The sequence below is a fragment of the Apis cerana genome, linkage group LG5 (assembly GCF_029169275.1).
Source record: "Apis cerana isolate GH-2021 linkage group LG5, AcerK_1.0, whole genome shotgun sequence".
NCBI lineage: Eukaryota > Metazoa > Arthropoda > Insecta > Hymenoptera > Apidae > Apis > Apis cerana.
Window position 1 is genome coordinate 188,088 of NC_083856.1, and position 26,343 is coordinate 214,430.

The window sequence follows — 26,343 nt, forward strand, 5'->3', positions numbered from 1 at the left end:
ATTTTATAATTTTAACATAAGATTTTTTGCTTTAATTATTATTGATTAAAATTATTGAATTATTGAAATGATATATCGTATTTCCATAAAAAATAGTTAATTGATTTAAATAACATATTAAATAAAAAAAATAATGCATTTCTTATATTTACTTTTTTTTTATTTAAATTTTTTATGTCAAATTTTGATTTTTAATTACATACTATTATTAAAAATTTGAGATATTAAAAAAGATCTAAAAAAATTTCTATATGACATTTTTTATATATATATATACTCAAATTTAAAAATTGTATAACAAATATACATATAATAATATTTCATTGCTTTAATTTTCTGAAAAATAATAAAATTTAATGGAAATTTTATATTTATATTAAATATGACTAGTTTATGCATAACAGTACATATAACATTCTATATTTTAACTTTATACATCTAATTAAAAAAATAGTAATTCTTTATATATAAAGATTTAAAATTAATATATATCAATATATATATATAAATACACAATATATTTATAAAAAAATAACGTGCTTTTTATTCTATGAGATGAATATTTTATAATATGCAATGTTATTAGATATAAAAAAATATGACAATATTAAATTGAAATACATGATTATCTAAAAAAAAAAAATAATTCATAATTGTAACATACTCAAATTATAAATTTAATTAAATAAAATTTAATCAAAAATACATGAAAAGTATAATTTTATATGCTTTAAAAAAATACTATTTATAATCTAAGCATTTTTCTTATAATATATTTAGAATCAAAATAATTATTAATATTATCTTAAAAATTAAATTATATTAAAAAAATTAATAATTATTTACTACTATTTTAATTACATTTATATAATTATTTATAATTATTTGAAATAACATTTTCATTTGACAAATAATTTTAAATATATATATATATATCTTGATTATAGAATATTAATTACATAAGTATACATATTATTATTTTTAATTCTAATTTTTAATTATGATTATTACTTAATTATATATATCATTTGAAAATTATAAAATCATTATATGAGTATACTATACAATGTAAATGTTTTACAATTGTTATTATATTATGATATATTAAGGTAATATAATGTAGTAAAATAATGTAAAAAAATATTAAAATTAATTTTCTTTATCAATAACTTCAAGTCTTTCAAGAAGTTCTGGATGGCTATGATACCAACTAGAATATAATTTATCATAAAGAGGATAACTAAGATTATCCTTTTGTAATTTGATTAAAGAGCTCTTCAATGCTTCTCCATGTCCTAAATTTTTTGCAAATTTATCTGCTTCAAATTCAAATTTTCTTTTAAATATAACTGTTATAAATTGGAATAACTAAAAAATTATAATAAATTTTATAAATATTATTTTAAACATAATTATTTTATGTAAATAAAATATAAATAAATTGCATTTTAAAATTACAAAATAGTTTTCAGTTTTAAAGTTTTATTCTCTATAAATTTTTTAAATTAAGTTTTATAATATTAGTTTATATTAATAAGTAAAATTCTCAAATAAAACTTCAAATAAAATTTTGAAATAAAATATTTATATAATAGAATGCATTATACAAACTATTTTGCATTATACAAAAACATTTTGAATTTATTATTAAATATAAATAAAACTTACCACATTTGGAGGATTTGAAATATACATAGTAACAATAATAAGTCCTATAAATGTAGGTTGAATATCCATAAATCCAAAAGCTTCATATATAGGTTTATAATTAATAAGTTTTGCATATAGAAAAATATTCATCAATAAATGTAGCTACAAAAATATATTTTTATAAATTAAAAAATAAAAAATAATATGAAAAAATAAATAAAAATTTAAAAATTTACTTGGCCAAATATAAATCCTTTTAATGCATGACTGTGTTTCCAATGTCCTAATTCATGTGCTAATATTGCTAATACTTCATCTGTATTACATCCTTTTACATCTGCTTCATCTTTTGCTGGTTTAAAATATTCCTTTACTAAAGTATCATATAAAACAATTCTTTTATGTTTATAAAAACCATAGAGATATGCATTGCTATGTGAAGATCTTTTTGAATTTTCAACAATAAATATTTTATAAAGAGGATAATTAATTGATGCTGCTAATGCTTCAATTTTTGTTTTCAAATCTCCATTTGGAAGAGGTGTATATTTATCAAATATTGGTGCAATTACTTCTGGATAAATGATCATAAGAAAAAGTGCAGCAACTATTAAAAATATCCAAAGATAAAGAAAACAATACTCTCCTCCACTCTTTATAATCCATATTACAGCACATAAAAGAGGTACTACAATTATTTGATGTACAATGAATTTAAGAAGCTGATCTTTGGCAAAGAATAATGGTGTCTAAAATTTATAACATTAAATTAACAAGATAAAAAAACATTGTTTAATACTAAAATTTTTATTTTCTTACCTCTTTGTTAAATCCATAAGCTTGTTCCACAACAAATGTAAAATAAACTTTAAATGGCAAAAATATTATATCATTAACAGTACTTAAAATGAACATACAAATACCACTCAAGAGAATTTCATTTTCATCATTAAAGCCAAAATATTTAACTAAATTAATGCTCCATAACCAAAATCGGTGATAACATAAAGTTAACAAGAATATCTATAAATATTCAAATATATATAATATTATAGGAATTATATAATTTTTTTTTAAATATTATAATATATTTTATACACGTAATTAAGTAAAAAATTCATACCATGGTACAAAGTTCAGAATATATACTTTCAAAACTATCAAACTTTAATCTATCTAATAAATAATTATGTGCTTTATTATAAACATCTTTTGTCATTAAACCTTCAAGAGATTTAGGTAAGTTGGTTAAACGCATCATAAAAACACGCTAGAAAAAAGTCATTATATATTATTATATATATTAAAAATTTATTATAAATTTTAATAATTATTATTAAATTTTATAATTATTATTTAATAACAAAACTTATTATATATTATTTATAAAAAAATAATTTCTTTTTCAATTTATAACATTAAATAATTAATATTATAAATATTTAATGCAGTTTCTTTAATATTCAATTCAGAATTGAGAAATCATTAAAATAAAAAATAGTATAATATAAAAAATAAAATAAAATAAAAAATAAAAATAGTATATAATAATTAATCTGTATATTAAGAAATTTTATTTTCATATTAAAATAAAATTATAAAATAAAAATTAAAAATTACATTAAATTAAAAATTTAGGTTATTAGAAATTAAATAAAATATAATACCTGACGAAGATCTAAATAAAATTTCCAAAGAAACAAAAGCCATGATATGGCTAAGATTTCATAAAGTATATTTTCTTCGATAAATTTTACAAAACTAGACATTGTTTTGTATTTAACAAATAAAAATTCTTATTTTTATATTCTATCTTGATCGCCGGTTTTTCTAAAACAAAGTTAGGTTCAGGATTGCCGGGAAAAGTCTAATCATGAAAAGAATGGAATATGTAGTAATGAAACTTAAAGATAGAGATGAAAGAAAAAATATAATTTAAAATATAATTTTTTAATGTTTGTATATTTGTATAATTTATTTAAAACAATATGACTTTATTTCTCTCTTATTTCTCTTTTTATTTCTAACAATAAGTTTTATTTCCACTATAATATATAATATATTGATATATTTGTGAATCATTTAAAAGATCGATTTTAAAAAAAATACAAAAGTTAAAATATTAATTGAAGTTTATTTATTCAGTTAAAAGTAATTTAAATTAGATAAGAAAGGAACAAAAATATGACAAAAAATAGCAACGAAAAAGCAATCTCACTCTATTTTCATCTCACTTTATCTAATACAAACTTTAATTATTTAATTTAATAAATGTGTTAACCAATATTTTTATATACTTTATAATTGTTTTGGCCTTTAAATTGATCTAAATTTCAAAAATATCATGAATATATTAATATATAAAACATATAAAATTATCAAGAAAATTTTCTATGATAAGAATGGGAGAAAATAATAATAAGAGAAATGAAGATAAAGGAATAAATAATGATATTAACCAATCTTGCTGAAAAGGGCATTAACAATATAAAATTTGATGTTAGATTCATTCTTCTGCTCTATTATCTGATTTTTCCCCATTTTTTTCTTGATTTGATTTAATGCTTTAAATCTTAAACTTATGTAACTTATACAACTTACGTAAAAAATGTATATATATATTATATAAGTTAATTATAAAAATTATAAACAATATTTTTTTATCAATTTTGAATATTACGATATAATATAAAATTTAATCATATACATTAATCAAAATCATTTAAATAAAATAAATTATATATAATAAAATAATAATTTTCATTATTATAATGTTATATTTTTTCATTTATATAATGCTATATTATAAGGAAAATAATTTATTAGTAAATTATAATAACATAAGAAATAAATTTATCAAAATTATTTTATTTTGTAATAACTATGAACAAATAATTTTTCTATATACACATTTATATTATTCTTACTTAATTTTTTAAACTAAAATAAGAAAAGAATTATAAATCAAATATTAATATTTCAAAATTAAAATTTAATTATTTTGAAATTATAATTTGTTAAAATATATTAATATATTTATATAATTTAAAATTAACAATTAATAAAATAAAATATATATTTCAGATTTTAAACTGTATTTTATTAAATATTTATATATTACTTTAAAAATAAAAATAAAAACTTATGCCTATATGTAATGTCACGCGATGCAAATAATTTTATTTTTGTGTTAAGCCAATAATATATATGGTCTATTTGATATAAATATATATGGTCTAAGAGTTTTACTATTGCGTGAAAATATACCTGTCATATTATTATTTGTTATATTGTAATTGTTTGTTTAATAGATTAAAGTTACATATCCTTTCAGAAATCCTTTCAAAAATGTTTTAAGAATTATTGATTTATTGAATTTTTAATTTATTGCAATAGTAATAATTAATTTTAAAATCTTTAATGAGAATTTTTTTATTCGTGAATTCTAATTTTGTTTTTACTACTATTATTGTTTGTTTCGCATTTCACGTGTATATATGCAATTTGAATTTCGCTCTCAATTAACATGTCGATATTATTAACCTTAAAGTTAAAGTCACGTGATAATATAAGTTAATACAATTATCAAAAAATATATTTATACATATTTCTATGTTAAATATATATATTATGTATAAATGACATTTTTATATATAAAAAAGTTATGAACTTTGTACAATAAGTGACACTAAGAAAATGATAAGCAAATTATTATAAAGTATGGCGCCTGAAAGAATGAATGATAATAATGGAAATCAATTAAAAAATGTACCTAACATTATAACAAGGTATTAGTTTTACTAAAAAATTTTAATTAATTAATACAATATTACAAATATTGTAATTATATATTTATAACAAATTGATAATAAACAATTTAAAAAAAATATCTATAATCTAAGATTTATCGATAAAAACTTGATGATATTTCATTAAGAAAATTAATAAAAATTATTTTATAAAAAAATTAATAAAAATTATTTTTTAGATTTCAATTCAATTCAATTTCTAATTCAAAAACAATTTGTAATAATAAAAAATTAAAGAATTTAAATAATTTTTCTTTATTAATAAAAAATGATTAAAAATAAATTTTTTTAATAATAAAATTAATAAATTTTTTCTTCTAAATAATAATATTTTATAAAATGATTTCATTGCAGTTTACCAAATGCATTATCACAATTTCCTGTTTCAAATATTCAATCGGGAAATCCTCCACCTGTACCTCCACGTCAACCAGTCCAAAATTATTATGGATTTAGTGATCATAGATTGTTTGGATCAAATTATTATAATGGATATGGTTTGAGTTATAATAACCAATATAGAGGATTTAATGGAAGTTCATATAATCCAATATATTCTAATTATAATAATTATGGAATATTTGGTGGACATAGTAGTGATGCTGAAAATAGGTATGTTTATATTTTTAAAAATAATTTAAAAATAATATCAATATTTTTTAAGTTATTTATTATGTTATTTTAAGTTATTCAAAATTAAAATAATTTTATATATATAATAATTATATATATATTTTTCTTTATTTTCATATATAATTTTTTTAAAATATATCTTTTAATAATTCTTTAATATCTACTAAAATGATTTTTATAATAATTTCAATTAAATCTGAAATTTTGTGAGATATAATTATGAATTTATGAATCTAACAAATAATATTTATAGTTAAGTTATATATAGTTAAATAAAATATAGAAACAAATAAAATATGTATATGATAATTTTGATTGAAATATATTTTTGCAGATTTTTCCATTATGTTGAAGAAACTACTAGACCAACATTCTATTTAATCGAAACAATTCTTCATACATTTTCATCTATGACAATGCTTTTAGAATCTACATATTTTGCTTTAACAAATTCATTTAGAGCAATTTTAAATGTTGCAGAAAATATTGGAAAATTACGATCAACTCTAAATCAGTTATTTAACACATTTGCTTTAATTAAATTTTTAAAATGGTTATATAAAAAAATTATATATACTATTGGTAAAATTTATTAATATTACATGAATTTAGAATTTTTATACTTATAATGAAAATTATATTATAATAATAAATAAATAAATATTATATTGATTATAAATATAATTCTATCATAAATAACAAATTTATTATTTTTTTAGGTTCTAAAAATCAAGATTTAATAAATGAAGAATTATGGAATAAATCATTAACAAAAATTAAAGGTGAAAATGTTCATAATTCTTCTTTTTGGTCTGGATTTATAATATTTAGTATATTTTTTGTAGTACCATATATAATTCATAAAATTTCATATAATATTAAAAACATGCAAATGAAAGGTATTAAAATATAGCATGTATAGTTATATAAACAATTATATTTTTAATAATTATTTTAAATTTCATAAATATAATTTTTAGGAAAAGATTTAATAGAATGGCATCAGATTGAGGAACCTGCATATATTGCAACAGTGCTATATGATTTTATTGCAGCCAATAACGATGAACTTAATGTAAAAACTGGTCAAAAAGTTTATCTTGCACCTAGAAATCTACAACCAAAAAATTTACCAGGATGGTGTAAAGTTAGTGATAGTGTAAATATTGGTCTTATTCCTTACAATTATATTAAGGTTATAGGACAATTGAAGAAAGTGAAAAAAAATAATGAAGTAATTCATCTAAATGAAGAAAAATCTTTAATAAATGAAAATTATAATAATAGTGATTCAAAAACTATAAAAAATAATAAAAACATTGAAAATGAAGCATAAACAAATTAGTTTAATAATTTTATTAATTTTTATCATTTTTAACAATAATAATTTAAAATATATTTTCAAATACAGAAATTGTTCAGCAACAAACAATTTAAAATATATATAAAAGAATATTTGCCACAGATAAATTTTTTATTTTATTTTATAGATTATTTTATGATTTTTAATTTAGTATTTTTAATACAAATAGAATTTTGAAAAAATTATATATATATATATATAAATTATGCATGAAATTAAAATATATATGATATATATCAATATGTATGAAATTTATTATTTTCATAGATGTGATAATAAACTAATATATTACATGCATTATATAGTATTTATATTCATACTGTAATTTATTTTATGTATTCTATTATTAAATTTGTATGAAGTTTTTATTTAAATTTTTATTTATAATAAAATGGTTACTTTAATAAATATTATTTTACTTATTATATTGAAAAAATTAAATATTAAAAAATAATATAGTTATTTATTATTATATTATATACTCGCATAGAAAATTTTAATTTCTAAAAAATTCATTTAAAAAATAGACTTACTCAAAATGAGTTTAAAATTTTTTTTTTAACCAAGAAGTTATACTTACCATAAGTAGAAATAAAAATTATAATAAAAAATAATTCACTTAATTAAAGTAAAAAAAAAAAGGAAATTGACTTTTAAGGAACATTTTTAAAAAACTTACAATCATTTTCACATAAAATATTTTATAGATATATGTATATTGAACGTGTATGTCATATGTGTTTTTACACACACATATGTGATATATATATATATATATATATATATATATATATATATTTATAATTTACACTTTCTCTCGTTTCAACAATATCAACAACAAATTCTACATTCTACACAACAAATTTTTAATTATTTTAGCATTCTAAAGAAGGGAATGTTTTGTTAGAAAGGAAAATAGAATGAAAAGAGAAAAAGAAAATATGAAAGGAATTTTTTAATCAATGAATTTGCGATTAGAATTGCATCCAAATAGAGCAGAACGTATATCCGGTATTAGTTGTTGTGCTATTAATTCTAATCGTGTTTCCAAGGTGTTGCTAACTTTGATACGTCCTAAAAATAAATAAATTAATTACTTAATTTTAATTACTTTACAAATTATAAATATAAATTATAATAAAGAAATAAAAAATAAATTTTACTTTTTTATAATGCATAATAATATAATATAACTTATTTTATTAAGAGATATATGTATATATCTATATATATAAAAATACCTTTAGCTGCAAATAAATCAACACCACCACAACTATCAGAAGGAAGGAAATTATCTTGATCAACTTTAATTGTGACATCTTTTTTTGTTATTTGTTTATAAGCACTTTGAACAGAATCAAGAAGTGATTCCACTAAAGGAAAGTCTACTTGACGTACACGAATAGTAACATGATTTTCTGTTAACTAAAAATTAATAAAAATATATGAAAATATATTTCATAAATTGTCCAATTTCATAAAAATTCAATTTTTTTTATAAAATAAAAATATACTATTAATATATTATAACAATACTATATAATAAAAATAAATAATATAATAAACTACATTAAATTTATTAAATAATTATTAAAATTAAGTGGTATTTGTACCTGGCATAATCCTTGTACAATCAATAATTTTAAAATTTCTCTATATCGTGAAATATCTCTTGTTACTTCTCCTAGTCTTTTCCTAGCTTCATCTAATACATTGCGTACATGATCTTCTCTAACCTTTAGAACTTTTAGACGAGCTTGATTCAACATATTAGATGATTGACTGTAAATAAAGAAAATTAAATTATAATATAAAATAATATAAAATAATATAATATAAAATAAAACAAAAGAAAAATTTAAAGAAAAATTTCACTAAATTATAAGATCTTATATAAACATTAACACAATATTCAAAATTGTTTTTAAGTATTAAATATACATTTTTTTTTGAAGTTCTACTTGTTTTTCTTTCTTCTCATAATATTCCATAATTTTAAGTCTTTGTTGTTGAACTAAACGTCCTTTTTCAATATTAAATTCTTCTTCTGCTTTAGCATCAATTTCTTCTGCCTTTTCATTGGCTTCTTGTTCAATAAATGCCATCATATGATTAATCTAAAAATATAATGATCAAAATATAATATAGAAATATAATATAATAAATCAAGAATTTAATCAATGAAATACAAAATTATTTAGAACTATATTTTTTTTTATTTTTCATAAAAATATAAATCTATGAATATTAATATTATAAAAATTAATAAATTTAAAAACAATTTTAATTAATTATTTTAATTAAAAAATTAATGTTTCTTCTATATAAAATGTAAAATTATTTTTCTTCTATATAAAATTAATTTTTAAAAATAAATCGTATTACAAAAAAAACTAATTAAACAATTTTTTATTTTATAAATTAACTATTTACTTTAAGATTTTGATTTAAGAAAGAATATTTTTTCTATCAAAATTTAAATAAATTAATAAACAAAAAGACAACAAATTTTTACTTAAATTATTATCTTTAAATGATTATTGTTAAAATATGTATTTTCAAAGAAGATAAAAGATAAAGATATAAAATAAATTAAGATTTAAATAAAAAATATATTCGTTAATATAAAAAAATTATTTAATTTGTTTTTTCAAAATTATATAAATTATCTTTTAATTTTATTTTTTAATTATGAATCATTTATAAATGATAAAAATTTATATATCAATATCATTATGTAAATTATTTTATTTATATCAAAAAAATGAAAAATTACAAGAATAAAAATCTGATAATAAAAATATTTCATCAAATTTCACATATTTCATCAAAGTAACAATATATAGAATATGCAAAAATAGCTTAAATCAATGCTGAAAAATTATATATTTTATTATAAATAATTTTTTACCTGTTTTTGTACATCTGCATCGCTTAATGCCATTTTGAAGTTTAAGAATTTATCAAGTTTCTATAAATAATGAATTTTATAATTATTTTTATATAATTGAATTTTTCAAAGAGTTAACGCCTACTGATGAAAGTATCTCCAGTTAATGATGATCATATGACACAGTAGTGTGTTCATAAAAATGATTTATTAAGTTGAAATATATTTTATGGAATGCATGTGTGTTCCCAAACGAATAAAAATTTAAATTTGTTTTAAAATAATTTTAAAAAAATATTTATTTACAAATATAATACAATATATATATCTCATATATAAAAATGTATATGTATATTTCATTTGACTATTAGTTTAAATATTTTTTTTATTGAAATTTTAAAAGTATTAAAAAAATAAATTTGACTTTTCAATAACTCTATATTTAACTAATAAAAATTAATAGACTATATTTTGATTAATATAAAATTATTTATATATGAAAAAATATTTTATTTAATATTTTCAACTAAAACTATTTTTACTAAAGCTACAAACAGTAAAACGATATAATATTTAATAAAAAAGTATTATTGAAAAATATTACTTTATCATAAATATGTTAAATATTTTCTTCATACAAAAAAATATAATATAAAATAATACAATAAAGAATATAATGAAATTTATAAAAAAAAATTAAAACAATATATAAATTTAAAAAATTTTTCTTTATTCTGACATTTCAATATATTTTAAAAGTTGAATTACCTAGTCCGTCTTCAGCGTGCGTGTGGGTGGTTGCTTTTCGTACTTTTATAAGAAAACATTATTCTTAATTGAAATTTTTCATATTATTACAATTTAACAATATAATTTATTTAAAAAAGTAACATAGGTCGTGATAATTATTAAACAAATAAACTGTCAAATAAATTTTAAAAAGGTAATATTTTATTGAATCTAACCTAATAATACACATGCTTCTTTTGATTTTGATTTGATTTTCAAAAAAACGTCAACAAACTGTTTTTATCGGTATTTTGCTATTTTATAATCTTTTCAATTGTTTTCGATAATTAATGTCTTATTGGTCTCTTATACGTTTCGTTTCAAAACTTTGATTTTTGTTTATTGTACATTTAATTTTAAGGTTAAGTTATTAGTTTTCAAATTTAATGAATAATTATTTAAGAACGTTAAAATGTTAAATAAGCATCGTAATTAATTATATAATTAAATTATTTTAATAATTCATTCTTTTGTAAAAAAAATAATGTAAATTAAATTTTTTTTTAAAGTCAGTTATAAAAATTAGTTAAAAATCATATTTTATCATATTTTAAATGATTTTTGTTGATGAGCAATTATTTAAGTAATAATATCTTATCTTTAATTAGCATTTAATTTCTATTAATGGTAGCTTGTTTTAATTTTAATTCATTAAAGGTAAAATATTAAAAGTTTATAGTGAAAATAATAAATAATTAAAATTAATAAAAATAGAATTTTGATTCTATTTCATTATATTCTTGTTGATATATGAATTTAGAGAAAAAGAAGAGTTATATATTTTTTAGTTAATGTATAGATTTCATTATGTATTATATTAATATAAACAAAATTATTATTTGTAAATGTATCAAGATTTCATCAATTGAAATCTTTTAGAATTAATACATTATTAAATGTGCAAGTAAAGGTATGTTATCATAAATAATATGAAAATGATAAATCTATTATAACATCTATATTATAAATTTATTATAACATTAAGAAATTTCAGGATATAAATGATTTTGAAAATTTTAATGATAAATTAATATTTTTAATATTTTTTCGAAGTTTAATTATAAGTTTAATTAAAATTATTTTATAGAATAATAGGTACAAAGATGTCAAGTGCAGAATCATTAGCAGAAGTAACGGATGTAGTTCAAATTCTTAGACAATGGGAAGAGGAACATTCATCATCTACATATGATCCAGTTCCAACATTACGAAGACTGGCAGAAATTATAGAATTAGAAACAGAAAATTATTTAAAAATGGATCCAGATCCATTTGATGAAAGACATCCATCACGCACAGATCCAGAGTGTAATTTTGGACATATATTGAAAGTTCTATTTAGAAAAGACAATTTTATGACTAAAGTAGGTCTTAAAATATTAAATTAAAAAATAATTACAAATTTTTATAATATAAAAAATTATTATATAATATATTATTCAATTTTAACAGCTTATAAATGATTACTTAAGAGACACTTATTGGTCTCGTGCGGGTATTACGGGTCGTGATGTTAGAAAACTCAATATTGCAGCTTGTCGTCTTATGCTTGATATTCTTCCTGGCTTAGAAACTTCTGCAGTATTTCAACCAGATATGGAAGGACTCATTCATCGTTTGTTTTCTTGGGCAGAAAAAAGCGTAGAACCCTTACAAAGTTATGCAACTGGACTTGTAGCTGCTGCAATGGAAGTTCAAGAAATTGCTACAGGTTTTAATTAACTTCAAATAAAGCTTTAAATAAAAAATATTTCTTATTATTTAAAATATAGAATTAAAAAAAATTTTTTTTATTAAAGGATTTAGAGAACAGAATGCAAAAATGGTACCTTTGATGTTACAAAGGCTTCATAAATTGCAAGAAGAAGCTCAGGAAGAAAGACAACTTGCAACTAATAATAGACCATTTGCACATTTTGGTCAAGATAGAAATAGTGGAGGAGATGGAGAAAATAAAGGTGTACCTGGGAAAAGAAAAGTAATAAGAATTTCATGTAATATAATAATATTTAGCAATATATATTTTAAAAATATTAAATATCATGAATATTATAATATTATAAATTAAATTTATTTAAAATTAAATTTTATTCATAGGTAAGAGAAAAACGAAAAGAAAATGAAATTCTTAAAAATTCAAATCATAGTAATTATTTTTCTGAAGAAGAAGAAGACTGTGCAAGATCTTCTGAAGATTCTGCTCCTTTAGCTAAAAAAAAGAAAAATGATGCAGAATGTGAAACTTCTATAAAAAATAATACTATATATCCAGAAATAATGTCTCCACCTTTGTCTGTGCCAAAAAATTCCAATTTTAATAATCAAATAACACCATCGAAGGCACAAAACGCACATAATAGATTATTAAATACTTCTTCTGTGCGATGTAATTTGCAAAAAAATTCTTCATCTTCAATGCAAAGTTCCACTACATTATCTACGTTATTAGAAGGAAATTCTAATTCTTCATGGGCAGAGATGGAATCATATGTTATTGGAAATGTACAAATGCATCCTCCAACATTAGCTACAAGACAAATGTTAATACTAAGGTAAAAATATTAATTTCAAATATTTATGAAATTTTTATTTTTATTTTGTATTAACAGGTATCTCACACCAATGGGTGAATATCAAGAATTTTTAGGTCATGTATTTGAACAAAATGCTTTGGAACTGATCCTCAAATATATTAATGTCAAAGAAACGAAAGACAGTCGCTTAGCTTTTGAAGCTTTAAAATATTTAGCTTCTCTCCTTTGTCATAAAAAATTTTCTATTGAATTTCTTAATGTTGGAGGTTTACAAAAACTGTTAGATGTTCCAAGGCCCAGTGTTGCAGCTACTGGAGTCTCTATTTGTTTATATTATTTAGCATATTGTGAAGATGCAATGGAAAGAGTGTGTTTACTGCCAAAGCATGTTATTTCAGATCTTGTTACTTATGCATTATGGTTATTAGAACGAAGTCATGACTCTGGAAGATGTCATGCTACAATGTTTTTTGGATTTTCTTTTCCATTTAAAGTAATACTTGAAGAATTTGATGCACAGGATGGACTTCGAAAACTTTTTAATGTGGTAAGTATTATTTTAAAATACTATAATTTTTTAATAATAAATTTTCTAATTGTTAATATATATATATATATATATATATATATATATATATATATATATTTTTTAAGATATCCACATTACCAATTTTAAATATAGAGGAGGAGCCAGCATTAAATGATGATGAAGAATGTGCTTCTAGACAAATAGTTAGGCATGTTGCAGTAGCTTTAAAACGATACATGGAAGCACATTTACATCTTAAAACAGAACAATTACAAAGAGCAGAAAATGTTAGAGCAGAGCGTGATACATGGCAACCATCATTACCTCCTTATAAAGCTGTAAAATTAAGCAGTGAAGAAGTTCAAGCAAAGGTAAAGATACTAAATCAATTTAAAATATAAATTTAAAAATATATATAAAGTTTATTATTTATTTATTTTAATGAATTATTTTATATTATTTGAAAAATTATAATTATGTAATATTAAAACATTATGAAATATTATTGAAATATCATAATTCAGAAAATATAAATATAAATATATAGAAAAAATATAAAAATATAAAATTTTTCAATATTGAATTCTTGTATTATACAAATTTTTGGTCGTAAAAAAAAAATGATTGTGTAGCTAATTTTATTCTTGTGAAAATAAAAATAAAAGTTTCTAAAATATAATTGAATTGTATTGTCGCTATACTCCTATTCATATTTTTCTTAAAAATTTAATACAATAAATAATATTTTCTAAATATATACAAAATATATGCATGTATTATATTTTAAAAACAATATTACAATATATTTATATCTATTAGCCTAGAAAATAAAATGCAATAATTTTCTTAACCTCCTAACTATTATTCTTTTTTTTTTCTTATCCTTTTAGATTGAATAATCAAATGATAATTATATTACTATTATTTAATATTTAAATAATTTTACTGTTAAATTATTTTTAATAAACTTATAGGTAGAAATCCTTCAAGAATTAATGTCTGTGAGAGCAGTATGGCCACCAGTAGAAGAATTATATCGTCTTGGAGGCATAACACTTCTTCTTCAAATTATTGCCTTTGCTAGGGAATGGAATTATAGTGGCAGGGTTCATACAACTTCCAGTGCAGAAACAGTTCGCTCTTGTTTAGATGTAATAGCTATTTGTTCTGTAGTGCCAAAAGTGATGTTGTTACTTTGTGAAAGAGTAGACATGCCTGATATGTCAATGACAATGGCAATTAACTTACTCTTAGCTGCAGCAGAATGTGAAATTATTGCAGATCCTGATGTACAGCGAGCTGCGCTAAGAGCTGTAATTAATTGTGTCTGTGCTCCAATAAATAGGGTAATTATTTACATTAAATACATTTTTGAATAAAAAGATAACATATTCTTATGTATGCTTATGTATATTTATTATTTCTTAAGATCGATTATTTAAATGAACAAATGAACAAATAATATATAAATATTTTTTAATAATATAATATTTAATTGCAAAAGTTGAGATTTATTAATTTCTTTACTATGAATTTTGTTTATTTATTAAGAAAATATGTCATATAAAATAATATTTTAAAAAATGAAATATTAAATTTCATTAATAATATCACATATTATACTTCTTTTTATTTGATTATTTTTTTTTTCTCATTTCAAAAATGAAATAAATTGAAAAAAAAATAAATATTTTTTATTATTTAGTAATAGTATACTTAGTATTGCTATTTTCTTACTTTTAATTATTTTGATTATTTATTTTGATAAAAAACGAAATAATTCGTGAATATAATCTTATGATTATAATCTAATTTTCATTAAAGTACACTTTTAACTCATTAATATTACATTTTTTTCTATATAATGATAATTATATTTTAGAATTAAAAAATATTATTTATCTCAATTGTTTAAATTAAATTTATTTTCGTTTATAATTATAATTTATTTTTTCTTCCATTGTAAATGTTCGCAAAGTTGATATAAATTTTTTTATTAATGCAGTTTTTTGTTTCATTTTTTATTATATATGACAAATGTTTCTAGAATTAATTTCAATTACAACATAATTTAAAACAGTTTGCAAAATAGCATATATTTTGTGAGCAGAAATTGCAGAGATTTATCTACTATTTTTTCTTTGTATTATTTATATATTTCAATAAGTTATAAATGATTTTCTGGACTCTCTTCAAAGTTTTTTTAATTTCAAAATAATTTGAATTTCTCATTTTAATTTTTTCCGTATTCCATATATATAATAAATGTAATAATTCTAAAATTTATATAACAATGTTTGCATTCAAAATTCAGAAAGATATTAAGAAATGTAAATAAAAGTTCAAATATGCTATCATTTTCATAAGCTTATTTTATCTTTTCTTTAAATAAACAAATTTATATAAAATTTATATAAAATTAATAAATTTCAATTAAATATTATATTATTAAAAAAGATAAAATTTTATGTACCATTGAATTTTGACAATTTTCAATCTATATTTGAAAAATATAAAATTATAATAATAAATATAAAAATAATATTATTTGTGTTACCTTTTTTGAGAATGTAAATATTGAATAAAATCGAAAATCTTAAAATAATTTATATTAATTATTTGTTTGCTTTTCATTACAGATTGGTGGTAATGTAGCAAGATATTCAGTAACAGGTTCTGCTAAGAAAAAAGCAAATAATAATAGTGAAGAATTAATACAAAAGATTTGGGGAAGTGTCAGATCTAATAATGGAATAATGGTATATATTTTTAAATTTTAATGTTTTTTTCTTTTTGTAATTATTTTTTTCAATTTTTGATAGTATTAATGTTACTTTTATAATATAATTAAAAGTATCGAAAATTAGAATATTTATTAAGTTATAAGTAATTTAAGTTTGCATAAATGAAGCAAAATAGAGATAATGAGAAGCAATAGAAATAGAATAATTTTATTTCTACATTACTTTATCTAAAAATTAAATTATTTATAATAATTTAATAAATAATTCTTAATTGATATTTTTATATATCAAATTTTGTTTGTTTTAGCTTTTAGAATCAATTCTTCAAACATATCTGATGAATATATTAATATTTCATATATATATATATACATTAATTAAATATATAGAGAGTATCATTAATTTGATTATCTTAAATATTTCATTTATTTTTTCATAATAAAAAAAAATATCAAAAAAAACTATATTATTATACTATTATGATATTATAATAAATAAAAAATTTTTTTAGATATATAAATATATAAATTTATATTAGATCTATAAATTTTTCTAAAATATATATATTATTCTGTTACGAATATAATTTTAACTATTTATTAAATTAAATTTTCATTTAATTAATTTCATTTAATAATGTTTTTATCATAATTATTTTATTATTTGTATTAATTGATTAATTTTTGAAATTTTGTATTCAAAGTCATATAAAAGTCATAATATATATAAATCAGATTTGGCTAATTGATTTATAAGTGTCAACTGTAGCTTATATTTCTTTTCAAAAGAGCAACAAAAAAATTTTCACATTTTTAAAGTTTTAATTATATGAGTTTTATTATTACCAACTTACATAATACTTTTTTAGTCGCTTCATTCATAATTATATTTTGTTTCATTGATTAGGCATAGTAATAATTACTTTGCTCATGATCAAGAAGAGATTTAACTAAAAGCATTTGAGGAAAAGGAATAAGAAAACCGATTAATTAAAAAACAAACTTACATAGCTCACAAAAAGAGTTGGTTGAGTTTGTTATTGATCATTAGATTTATCTTTGCATCAGTTATTATATAAATTAAAATATATAATATAGTTTCATTTGAAAAGAATATTAATGATTTTAAAATCTGAAAAAATATGATTAAAAAAATAATAAAAATTTTTTACTTATAATATATGCTTTTTTAAATCAAAGTATTATTTTCTTTTGGAATTTTTTTTGTCATAAAAGAAATATTTAAGATTAACAAATAAAATATAGAATAAGTATAAGATATAAGTATAAATATAGTATAAGATAAATTTATAATATAAATGATATAATAGTCAGAGAAATTCTATGGTTTGAAATAAAATGAAAATCAAAAATAATAAAATTGATGATTTGTGGATGATTTATTTATGAAAAAAATATATTTGAAGATTGAAATTAAATATATATTTAATTAATATCTGACTTTATTTATTACAAAATATTCTTGTGATTGTTTTGTACATGATAAATTTAAAATTTATTTACTATCAAGATATTATTACTGACAGAAAGAGTTAGGATTCAATTATTCATTGAAGAAGATTTTTGAATGATATGAATAATAAGTAATAAATGAAGTAAATGATTAATGTATTGAATGAAGAATAAAAAGTTGAATTGGTATTAATAATAGCTTGATAATAAATAAAATATTGTATTATGTACAAAAACAATTACAATTTTACAGTTTTATAGTGAAATTTCTAAAATCAAATATTAATTAAATGCATGCATATTTGATTTTTAAATGTATTTTTTTGATTAATAAAGTATACAATTTTGTTATTTTTAATTTTTTTTTTACTCTCTAATTATATTTAAAATAAATATATATATATATATACATATATTAATAAAGTATTCATTTTATTTAAATATAATGAAATATTTTAAAACATATTTTTATGCCAGAGTCATGAATGCGCAATTTGATGACTTATAAAAATATTATAAAAATTTAATTATAATTATATATATATATATATTATAAATGTAAAATACAAAAAGATAGTTATCAGGATTAAAACGATTATCAGAAACATATATATCAGTATTTATTTAAAAATTTAATTTGATTATAAAATATTGTTTTTTTTATCATTGAAATAAAGTACAAAAAAATAATATTGATATTTTTATTTAAATAAAAAATTTTGTTCTTTGATATAAAGATGATGATATTTTTATAGATTTGTAGAAAAATTATTAGTAATAATTTTTCACATAATATATTCTTTTTTTTAATTTTTATAAAAATATTTTTTTTTATAATATTTTTTTTATATTTTACTCTATTGTAAACTATTAAATGTTAAATAGTATATATGTATATATATAAAAATATTAAAATTTTAAAAAATTTAATGTATATATATATATATTTTATAATTTATTAATTATTATATTTTATATTTTTTAATAATATATTTTCATTTGTTTTTATCAATTTAATTTAAATTTTTCCTTTTATTTTATAGGTTTTATTACAATTGATGATGGTTAAAACTCCAATCACAGATGCAGACAGTATAAGAGCATTAGCTTGTCGTGCTTTGGCAGGTTTAGCAAGAAGCGAAAAAGTCAGACAAATAATTAGCAAACTTCCAATGTTTACTGATGGACAAATTCAAGCACTTATGAAGGATCCAATACTTCAAGAAAAAAGACAAGAACATGTTATGTTTCAAAAATATGCTTTAGAGCTAATGGGAAGAGTTTCTGGAGAAGCAAAACCTACTGGAGCAGAATATGAAATTTCTTTAGCTAGCTTACATAGAGTAAATTTTAAAAATTTTATTAATTTATTTGTAATTTCAATTAAATTGTTCATCATTTTCTTATGTTTTTTCAACTTTATAGGCAAATGTAGTAGCACAAACAAGAATACAATACAATGAACAACAATTAAATCAATTAATATATCAACATTTAATGTCAAAAGGCTTAACAGAAACTGCATCTACACTTCACAAAGAAGCAAATTTAGATTTTTCTGCTATTATGAAACCAGTATGTACATATCAACCATTCACTTATCGTAGTCCTGCAACTACTGGGGTGAGTTATTAATATAAATAATTTTTATTTATAAATTTACTAATAATATAAAATATGTTATAATAAATTCTATTTATTAAAAAATATAAAAATATAAAAATTTATTCAGACAAGAAATGGATTTTCTCCTGGTGCAACAGTAAATTTATATAATACAAACAGATGTAATCAAAGAGAAGTCACTTCTCGAAACAATACTACTCCTACTTCATCATTTAGGTACATATCTCATTCAAATAATAGTTCAAGTTCATCATCTTTATCTTCTGGAAATAATATGCGCATGAAACATTCTGATTGTCTCAATCAAAATGTTGTTTCAAATAGCACAAATCAATTAATTAAACTACAAATCAATCAAAAGTAAGTTTATATTTTATAATAATTTTAATTATCAATTTAATTAGTTTAAAAATTATAGATGATTTTATTAAAAATTACAAATAATATAAAAAAGTAATTATAAATAATTTTAGGAAAAGTCAAGTTGATAAACAACCTCTAGTCAATCAAATAAATTGTCATTCAATTAATCAACCAATTATATGTCGATCGCTACAAAAACAAATTTCAAGAGATCCTGCGGGTGGTGGAGGACCTGGAGTAGCTACGTCAAATCCATCTACTATAACATTAGATTCCATTATAACAGAATATTTAACTAATCAACATGCATTATGTAAAAATCCTATGGTTACTTGTCCACAATTTAATCTCTTTGAGTATGCAATCTCTTTATTTTCTTTTTTATTCTTTCAATTACATTTATGAGCTAAAATTAATTTTATTTATAAAATATATATTATTTATTAATTAATTCTTATTATAATAAATTTTTTTTTTTTATTTCAGACCACATAAATGTCCAGATCCTTGTACAAAGAATTCTATACCAACAAATGTAACAGTGAGATTGGCTAAACGAGCATTAGGCATGGATGGTAGAAGATTAGATAGAAGACTTATTTATAGTCGATTTTGTCCTGTAAAAACTTTTCGGCCTACCGATGTTGCAACTTTCACCTATTGTATCTTTTCAGTAACGTTATCTTTATTTTTATTAATATTAAAAATATATAAATTCGATATAATTTTTAATTAATTTTAATTAAAAAATAAAAAATTATTTTGTATTATTATATTTTTATTTTTTTATTAATATAAATAAATGTTTAATAAATTAAATTAAATTTATAATATATATTTATAATATGTAAAATACATGTTCTAACTTTTAATATATCTTATTATTTTTACAGCCATGTCAACAATATTTAATGTTAGGTACTTATGCGGGAGATGTAAAAATGTACAATATACATACAGGATTAGAAGAAGCAACATATTCATGTCATGAATCTTATGTTTATCACATGGAATGCAATCAACGTGGAAATTTATTATTAACTTCTACTCCATGGAGAAGTCCTATGTCTGTACTTTGGAGTATAGGAACATTTTTTGATTTAAAATTATCTTTAGAAAATGTAGAATATGTTGAATTTGGAAAACTTCAAGATAGAATTATTGGAACTGATAGCGATATTGCAACAGTATGTATTTTATATTTAATATGCAATTATATCATGGAATGAAATTTTAATGAAATTTTTAAATTTTTATAAATTATAAATAAAAAATACATAATTATCTTTATAATTTTTCTCAGATTTATGATATAGCTACTGGACAATTATTAACTAGTTTTGCCCCTACAATTTCTAATCGATATACCATGAATCGTGCTACTTTTAGTATGAATGATGAATTGGTCTTACATGATGGAATTTTATGGGATGCAAATTCAGGAAAACAAATTCATAAGTTTGATAAATTAAATCAAACACTTAATGGAGTTTTTCATCCTAATGGTATTGATATAAATATATATAATTTAATAATTTAATATATATTATATATATATAATACTAATTTTTATGTTTCTTTTGTTCTCTAAAATTTATCTAAAATCAATATAAATGTTCCATTAATATTTTAACTCTGTATAGAATTTATTATTACTTTGTATAGAATTAAATGTAATTTATTAATATAAGAAAAAAGATATATTTAATATTAAATAATTTTTTGTCAATAGGTATAGAAGTAGTATCAAACACGGAAGTTTGGGATTTAAGAACTTTTCATTTGTTGAAAACAGTGCCAACTCTTGATCAAATGGAAGTAATTTTTTCTCCTGTTAATGATATCATATATGCTGTATCTTTGGAGAAAGAAAACATAGATGAAGCTAACTATATTACTTCATTTAAAACATTAGATGCTTTAGATTACAGTAATATTGGTAATTAAATTATAATTATAATATAAATTATAATTTTTATAATTTTAATTTATTAATAATTTATAATTTTGGATTTATTTTTTGTACATTTTAAGTTAATAAAATTTTAAAGATATTTCAGAATTATTATAATACTTAAATGGTTACAGCTACTTATGATGTTAGAAGAGGAGTTTACGGATTGGCTTGTAATAAATTTGACACGCAAATAGCAGTAGTCGAGATACTTAATGAATTTGATGATAATCACGAATCCAGTGTCAGATTGTACGATGTTGGTAGAAGAAAATGTGATAAAGATGAAACGGACGAAGATGACGATGAAGAAGATCTTGATGCAAGTGATGATGATGGTTCAAACTCCAGTTCTGATGATAATAACGCTGATGGTTTGTATTTATTATGTTAAAATGTTTGTTTTAATACTACAAATTTTGTATTATAAATATTTTTTAATTAGTATATCAAGTAACTTAAATATTTTCATTAGTTTTTTTAATTTATCTTAATTTTTTTTTATGTAATTAATAATTATAGAATCTGATACGGAAATCATCATTTAAAATATTTATAATTAGTATTATTATATAACTATTATTATTATAAATGCATAATATTTATCATTATTATAAATGATGAGCCATCTTTATTTTTTTATACAGAGTGTTGATATATTTATGGAAATTTTTCATCTTTGGAAATTTGATTCTAAAGGCCAAAATGTAAAAGGTGTTGTACAAAAATATTGATTGAAATTTGTTTATTATAAATCATTTAAATTTCTTAAATGAAGCAAAACAGAAACGAAGTAAGACGTTTTATTTCTTCTATTTATCATGCTATTGTTTTATATTTCATTTAAATTATTTATAATTTATTAAATAAGCTTTAATCGATACTTTTGTATACTTTTTATATATATTTTTGTACAACTTTTGTGTTTTTTAGAATAATTTTTAAAAAATAAGTATTATTAACATTTTATATATAAAAGTCATTAGTTATATAACATTGTTTTGTAAATATAATAATATTTTTTTTTAAATAGATGCGGATAATCCAGATGCAGCAGCAGAAGAGAATGGTGATGAAAATGAGCGAAATAACCGTGAAAATAATGATGACGATGATGATGATGACGAAGATGATTCAGGTGATGGAGATGATTCTGGAGATGATATGACACATTACAGCGGATCTCCTGATTCTCCTGATATTTTTCTTTCTGATATTGATCTTGAAAGTCTTTCTTCATCATCATGAAATTTTGTCTTCAATAGTTCCAATACATTATACATACAAGTTTATTTGATCAATCAATGGAGACTGAAAGAAGTTTCATTATAATATAATATTTTTAATAACGTTATTATAATTATTGGCGAAATGGAAATATGCATTTAAGTAAATAGAAATATTATGACGTTATTAAAAATTTGTAATGTTTTATTTATTTATCTCATATATTTTTTATATATGAAATGATACAATTTTATTATGAATTCACATGAAGTTTGGATTATGCAAAAAAAATTCAAAAATATTATATAAATTACAATTAATCAAATAATTTGAATCAAATTACGCAAATTTTGTTCAAACATTTAATTTTGAGAATTTGATATTAAATATTTTTAATAAAATTTTTATTAAAAAGTATTCAAATATATTCCTTTCGCCAATATTGAAATGAAACAATGTTATGATTGAAAATTGGCCAATGAAATAATTCTAAAATCAATTTACTTAAAAATGATTAGAAAGCTATATGATAAAAGTGATTAATAGCTGATATAATTTTGAATTTTGATTAAGATTGATTTTCTTTTATCGATAGATTTAAATGTATATATTATTATTTAAGATATTTGTTGTTCACTAAATATGAATCAGATATTCTTTACTCAATACTTATTTATAGAAAATTCGCTTACTGTTCAAAACAATTGCGAAAATTTTTATTGATCGATAGATCATGTTTAAACTTATTAAAAACAGGTTTTATTTTTAGGTGATTCATTAAACAGTAAATTTCAAAATTCTTTAATCATACACTAATGTATATGAAAAAAGAATGTGAGCGAGAGAGTATGAGAAAGAATAAATGAGAGATTGTAAAAAGTTAATTCAATTCTGTCATTTGTTATTAATAAAGAATCATAAATTTGTATAGGCTTGCTAATAAATAGAACCACGCTTTATGATGAATTTTTAGCAAACCTACCAATGTTTTTTTATTTTGTTTTTCTTTATGTTCAAATTAAAAAGAATTTTTGATAAAATATTTATTGATATTTGAAATATGAAAATATATGAAAATATTTAAATAACTTAAATAATAAAGATCCGAAAATGTGAAAATATTGAGTATTCGAATTGAATGGAATCAAATTGGATTTTCGAAAATATAGATGTGCAAAAATTTTGAATATCTGATCGAAAATTATTTCAATTAGAATTTTCAAAAAAATTATATTTCAGGAAGTTTGAACATGATCGTGAATTGGAAATGTTTAGAAAAATCTATTTAATTCACTTTGATTTTAATTTTTGAATTTTTCTTATCTTATTTATATATATATATATATATATATATATAATATATATATTTGCATATCTAATTTATATATAATAGAACAGTAATTTTTCAAATTTATTTTATAATATAAAAATTAGGTAGGATTGTCGGAACAAATTTTATAAATGCAATCACGAACTAAAATTGTTTATTTTTTGAATATAAAAGATAGGATGAAATTAATAATAAAATAATATTTAAATAAATATTTTATTTTAATAAAAAAAATATATTTAAATATCACAAACTGTTATGAACAATAATATTGCGAAAATTAGAATCAAAATATATTAAATATAATATTTATAATATTTTCAATTCATAATCATCTTTAATGAAGCTTGCTTCGAAAATTATAAACCGATCAAAATAATTTCCGATATGATTCGAAATTTTTTGGTTCTTATATATATCCACACTTTTGAGAATTCGACTCGAATAATTTTGACTCGATTCGGATTCTTAAACATTTAATAATTAGACTTTATAATTATTATAAATTAAAAATTCTATTTTTAATACTCTACAATATCATTTAAAAAATAGAATTTAAATTAAACTTTTTTTTCTTTTATAATATGTACATTATTTAATTTATAATATTACATATATATTTATATTTGTCTTATTTTGTTTTATTAGTTTTATTAGTAATTGTTTTTTACCTTTATTTTATTTTTATTTAATATGCATATAATAAATATGCAGAGTGACTGATATGTGTACACACACACACACACACACCATACATGCGCGCGCACGCGCATTTTTAATGATAAAGCAATTTATTTTTCTTATTGAATATTATTACACATTATTATTACATTATTAAATATTATTATATATTTTTTTATAAAACAAAATTGTCTTACATTTTAGTTGGACTTTTAAGATTTTTATGCTATGAATTTTTACTCTATTTGAAAGTTGAAGATTTAAGCGTACCATTTAAAAATTTCAATTAATAATTTTAGTGTTTTAATTTTATAGTTTTATATATGTGAAAGAATTTATATTATAACATACAATATTTAATGATAATATTATTTAATGTTATTATATATAATTTAATATTTAATGAAAAATATTATTATAAATATTATTATAATATTATCATAAATATTCAAATAAACAATACATAAAATATATTATGATATTTTCTTCTTAATATTCAATTATTTTACAAATATTAAATTGAAATTAAATTAAAATCTAATTCTTAATTTTGTCAGCTAATATATAATTTAATTTTGTGACAATAATAATTTAATTAAATAATAATTTAAAATTTTTACTTGAAAGACAATTTGAAAATCTAATGTTAGTATTTTTATTATTCAATTAGATTGCGTAATTAAAGTAATTAAAGAAATAATTAACATACAACTAAAAATAATTTGAATTTAGCGCTTGCTGGTCTAATT

General features: G+C 18.9%; 4 protein-coding genes across 4 annotated transcripts; 2 read left to right on the forward strand and 2 right to left on the reverse strand.

Moving 5' to 3' along the window:
• Positions 1–653: 653 nt before the first annotated feature.
• Positions 654–3,524, reverse strand: LOC108001298 (CAAX prenyl protease 1 homolog). Its single transcript, XM_062075636.1, has 6 exons — positions 3,318–3,524; positions 2,774–2,920; positions 2,470–2,673; positions 1,887–2,399; positions 1,669–1,812; positions 654–1,368 (listed from the first exon to the last, which is right to left on the reverse strand). Exons 1-6 carry the CDS (start codon positions 3,417–3,419, stop codon positions 1,150–1,152), a joined length of 1,329 nt encoding a protein of 442 aa, XP_061931620.1. The 5' UTR covers positions 3,420–3,524; the 3' UTR covers positions 654–1,149.
• Positions 3,525–4,882: 1,358 nt separating this feature from the next.
• Positions 4,883–7,863, forward strand: LOC108001309 (peroxisomal membrane protein PEX13). The gene is made up of 5 exons (XM_017062260.3): positions 4,883–5,438; positions 5,814–6,071; positions 6,427–6,674; positions 6,812–6,991; positions 7,073–7,863. Exons 1-5 carry the CDS (start codon positions 5,371–5,373, stop codon positions 7,426–7,428), a joined length of 1,110 nt encoding a protein of 369 aa, XP_016917749.2. The 5' UTR covers positions 4,883–5,370; the 3' UTR covers positions 7,429–7,863.
• A 532-nt stretch (positions 7,864–8,395) lies between these two features.
• On the reverse strand, positions 8,396–10,538 carry LOC108001305 (V-type proton ATPase subunit E). Its single transcript, XM_062075637.1, has 5 exons — positions 10,367–10,538; positions 9,397–9,572; positions 9,069–9,237; positions 8,697–8,880; positions 8,396–8,529 (listed from the first exon to the last, which is right to left on the reverse strand). The coding sequence occupies exons 1-5, from the start codon at positions 10,397–10,399 to the stop codon at positions 8,411–8,413; spliced, it is 681 nt and encodes a 226-aa protein (XP_061931621.1). The 5' UTR covers positions 10,400–10,538; the 3' UTR covers positions 8,396–8,410.
• Positions 10,539–11,099: 561 nt separating this feature from the next.
• Positions 11,100–24,564, forward strand: LOC108001405 (protein mahjong). The gene is made up of 19 exons (XM_062075638.1): positions 11,100–11,288; positions 12,222–12,498; positions 12,587–12,845; positions 12,934–13,112; positions 13,232–13,686; positions 13,744–14,215; positions 14,323–14,568; positions 15,172–15,543; positions 16,837–16,956; positions 19,457–19,756; positions 19,839–20,036; positions 20,146–20,399; positions 20,513–20,758; positions 20,889–21,075; positions 21,296–21,589; positions 21,706–21,907; positions 22,135–22,341; positions 22,491–22,730; positions 23,390–24,564. The coding sequence occupies exons 2-19, from the start codon at positions 12,238–12,240 to the stop codon at positions 23,602–23,604; spliced, it is 4,707 nt and encodes a 1,568-aa protein (XP_061931622.1). The 5' UTR covers positions 11,100–11,288; positions 12,222–12,237; the 3' UTR covers positions 23,605–24,564.
• Positions 24,565–26,343: the final 1,779 nt, after the last annotated feature.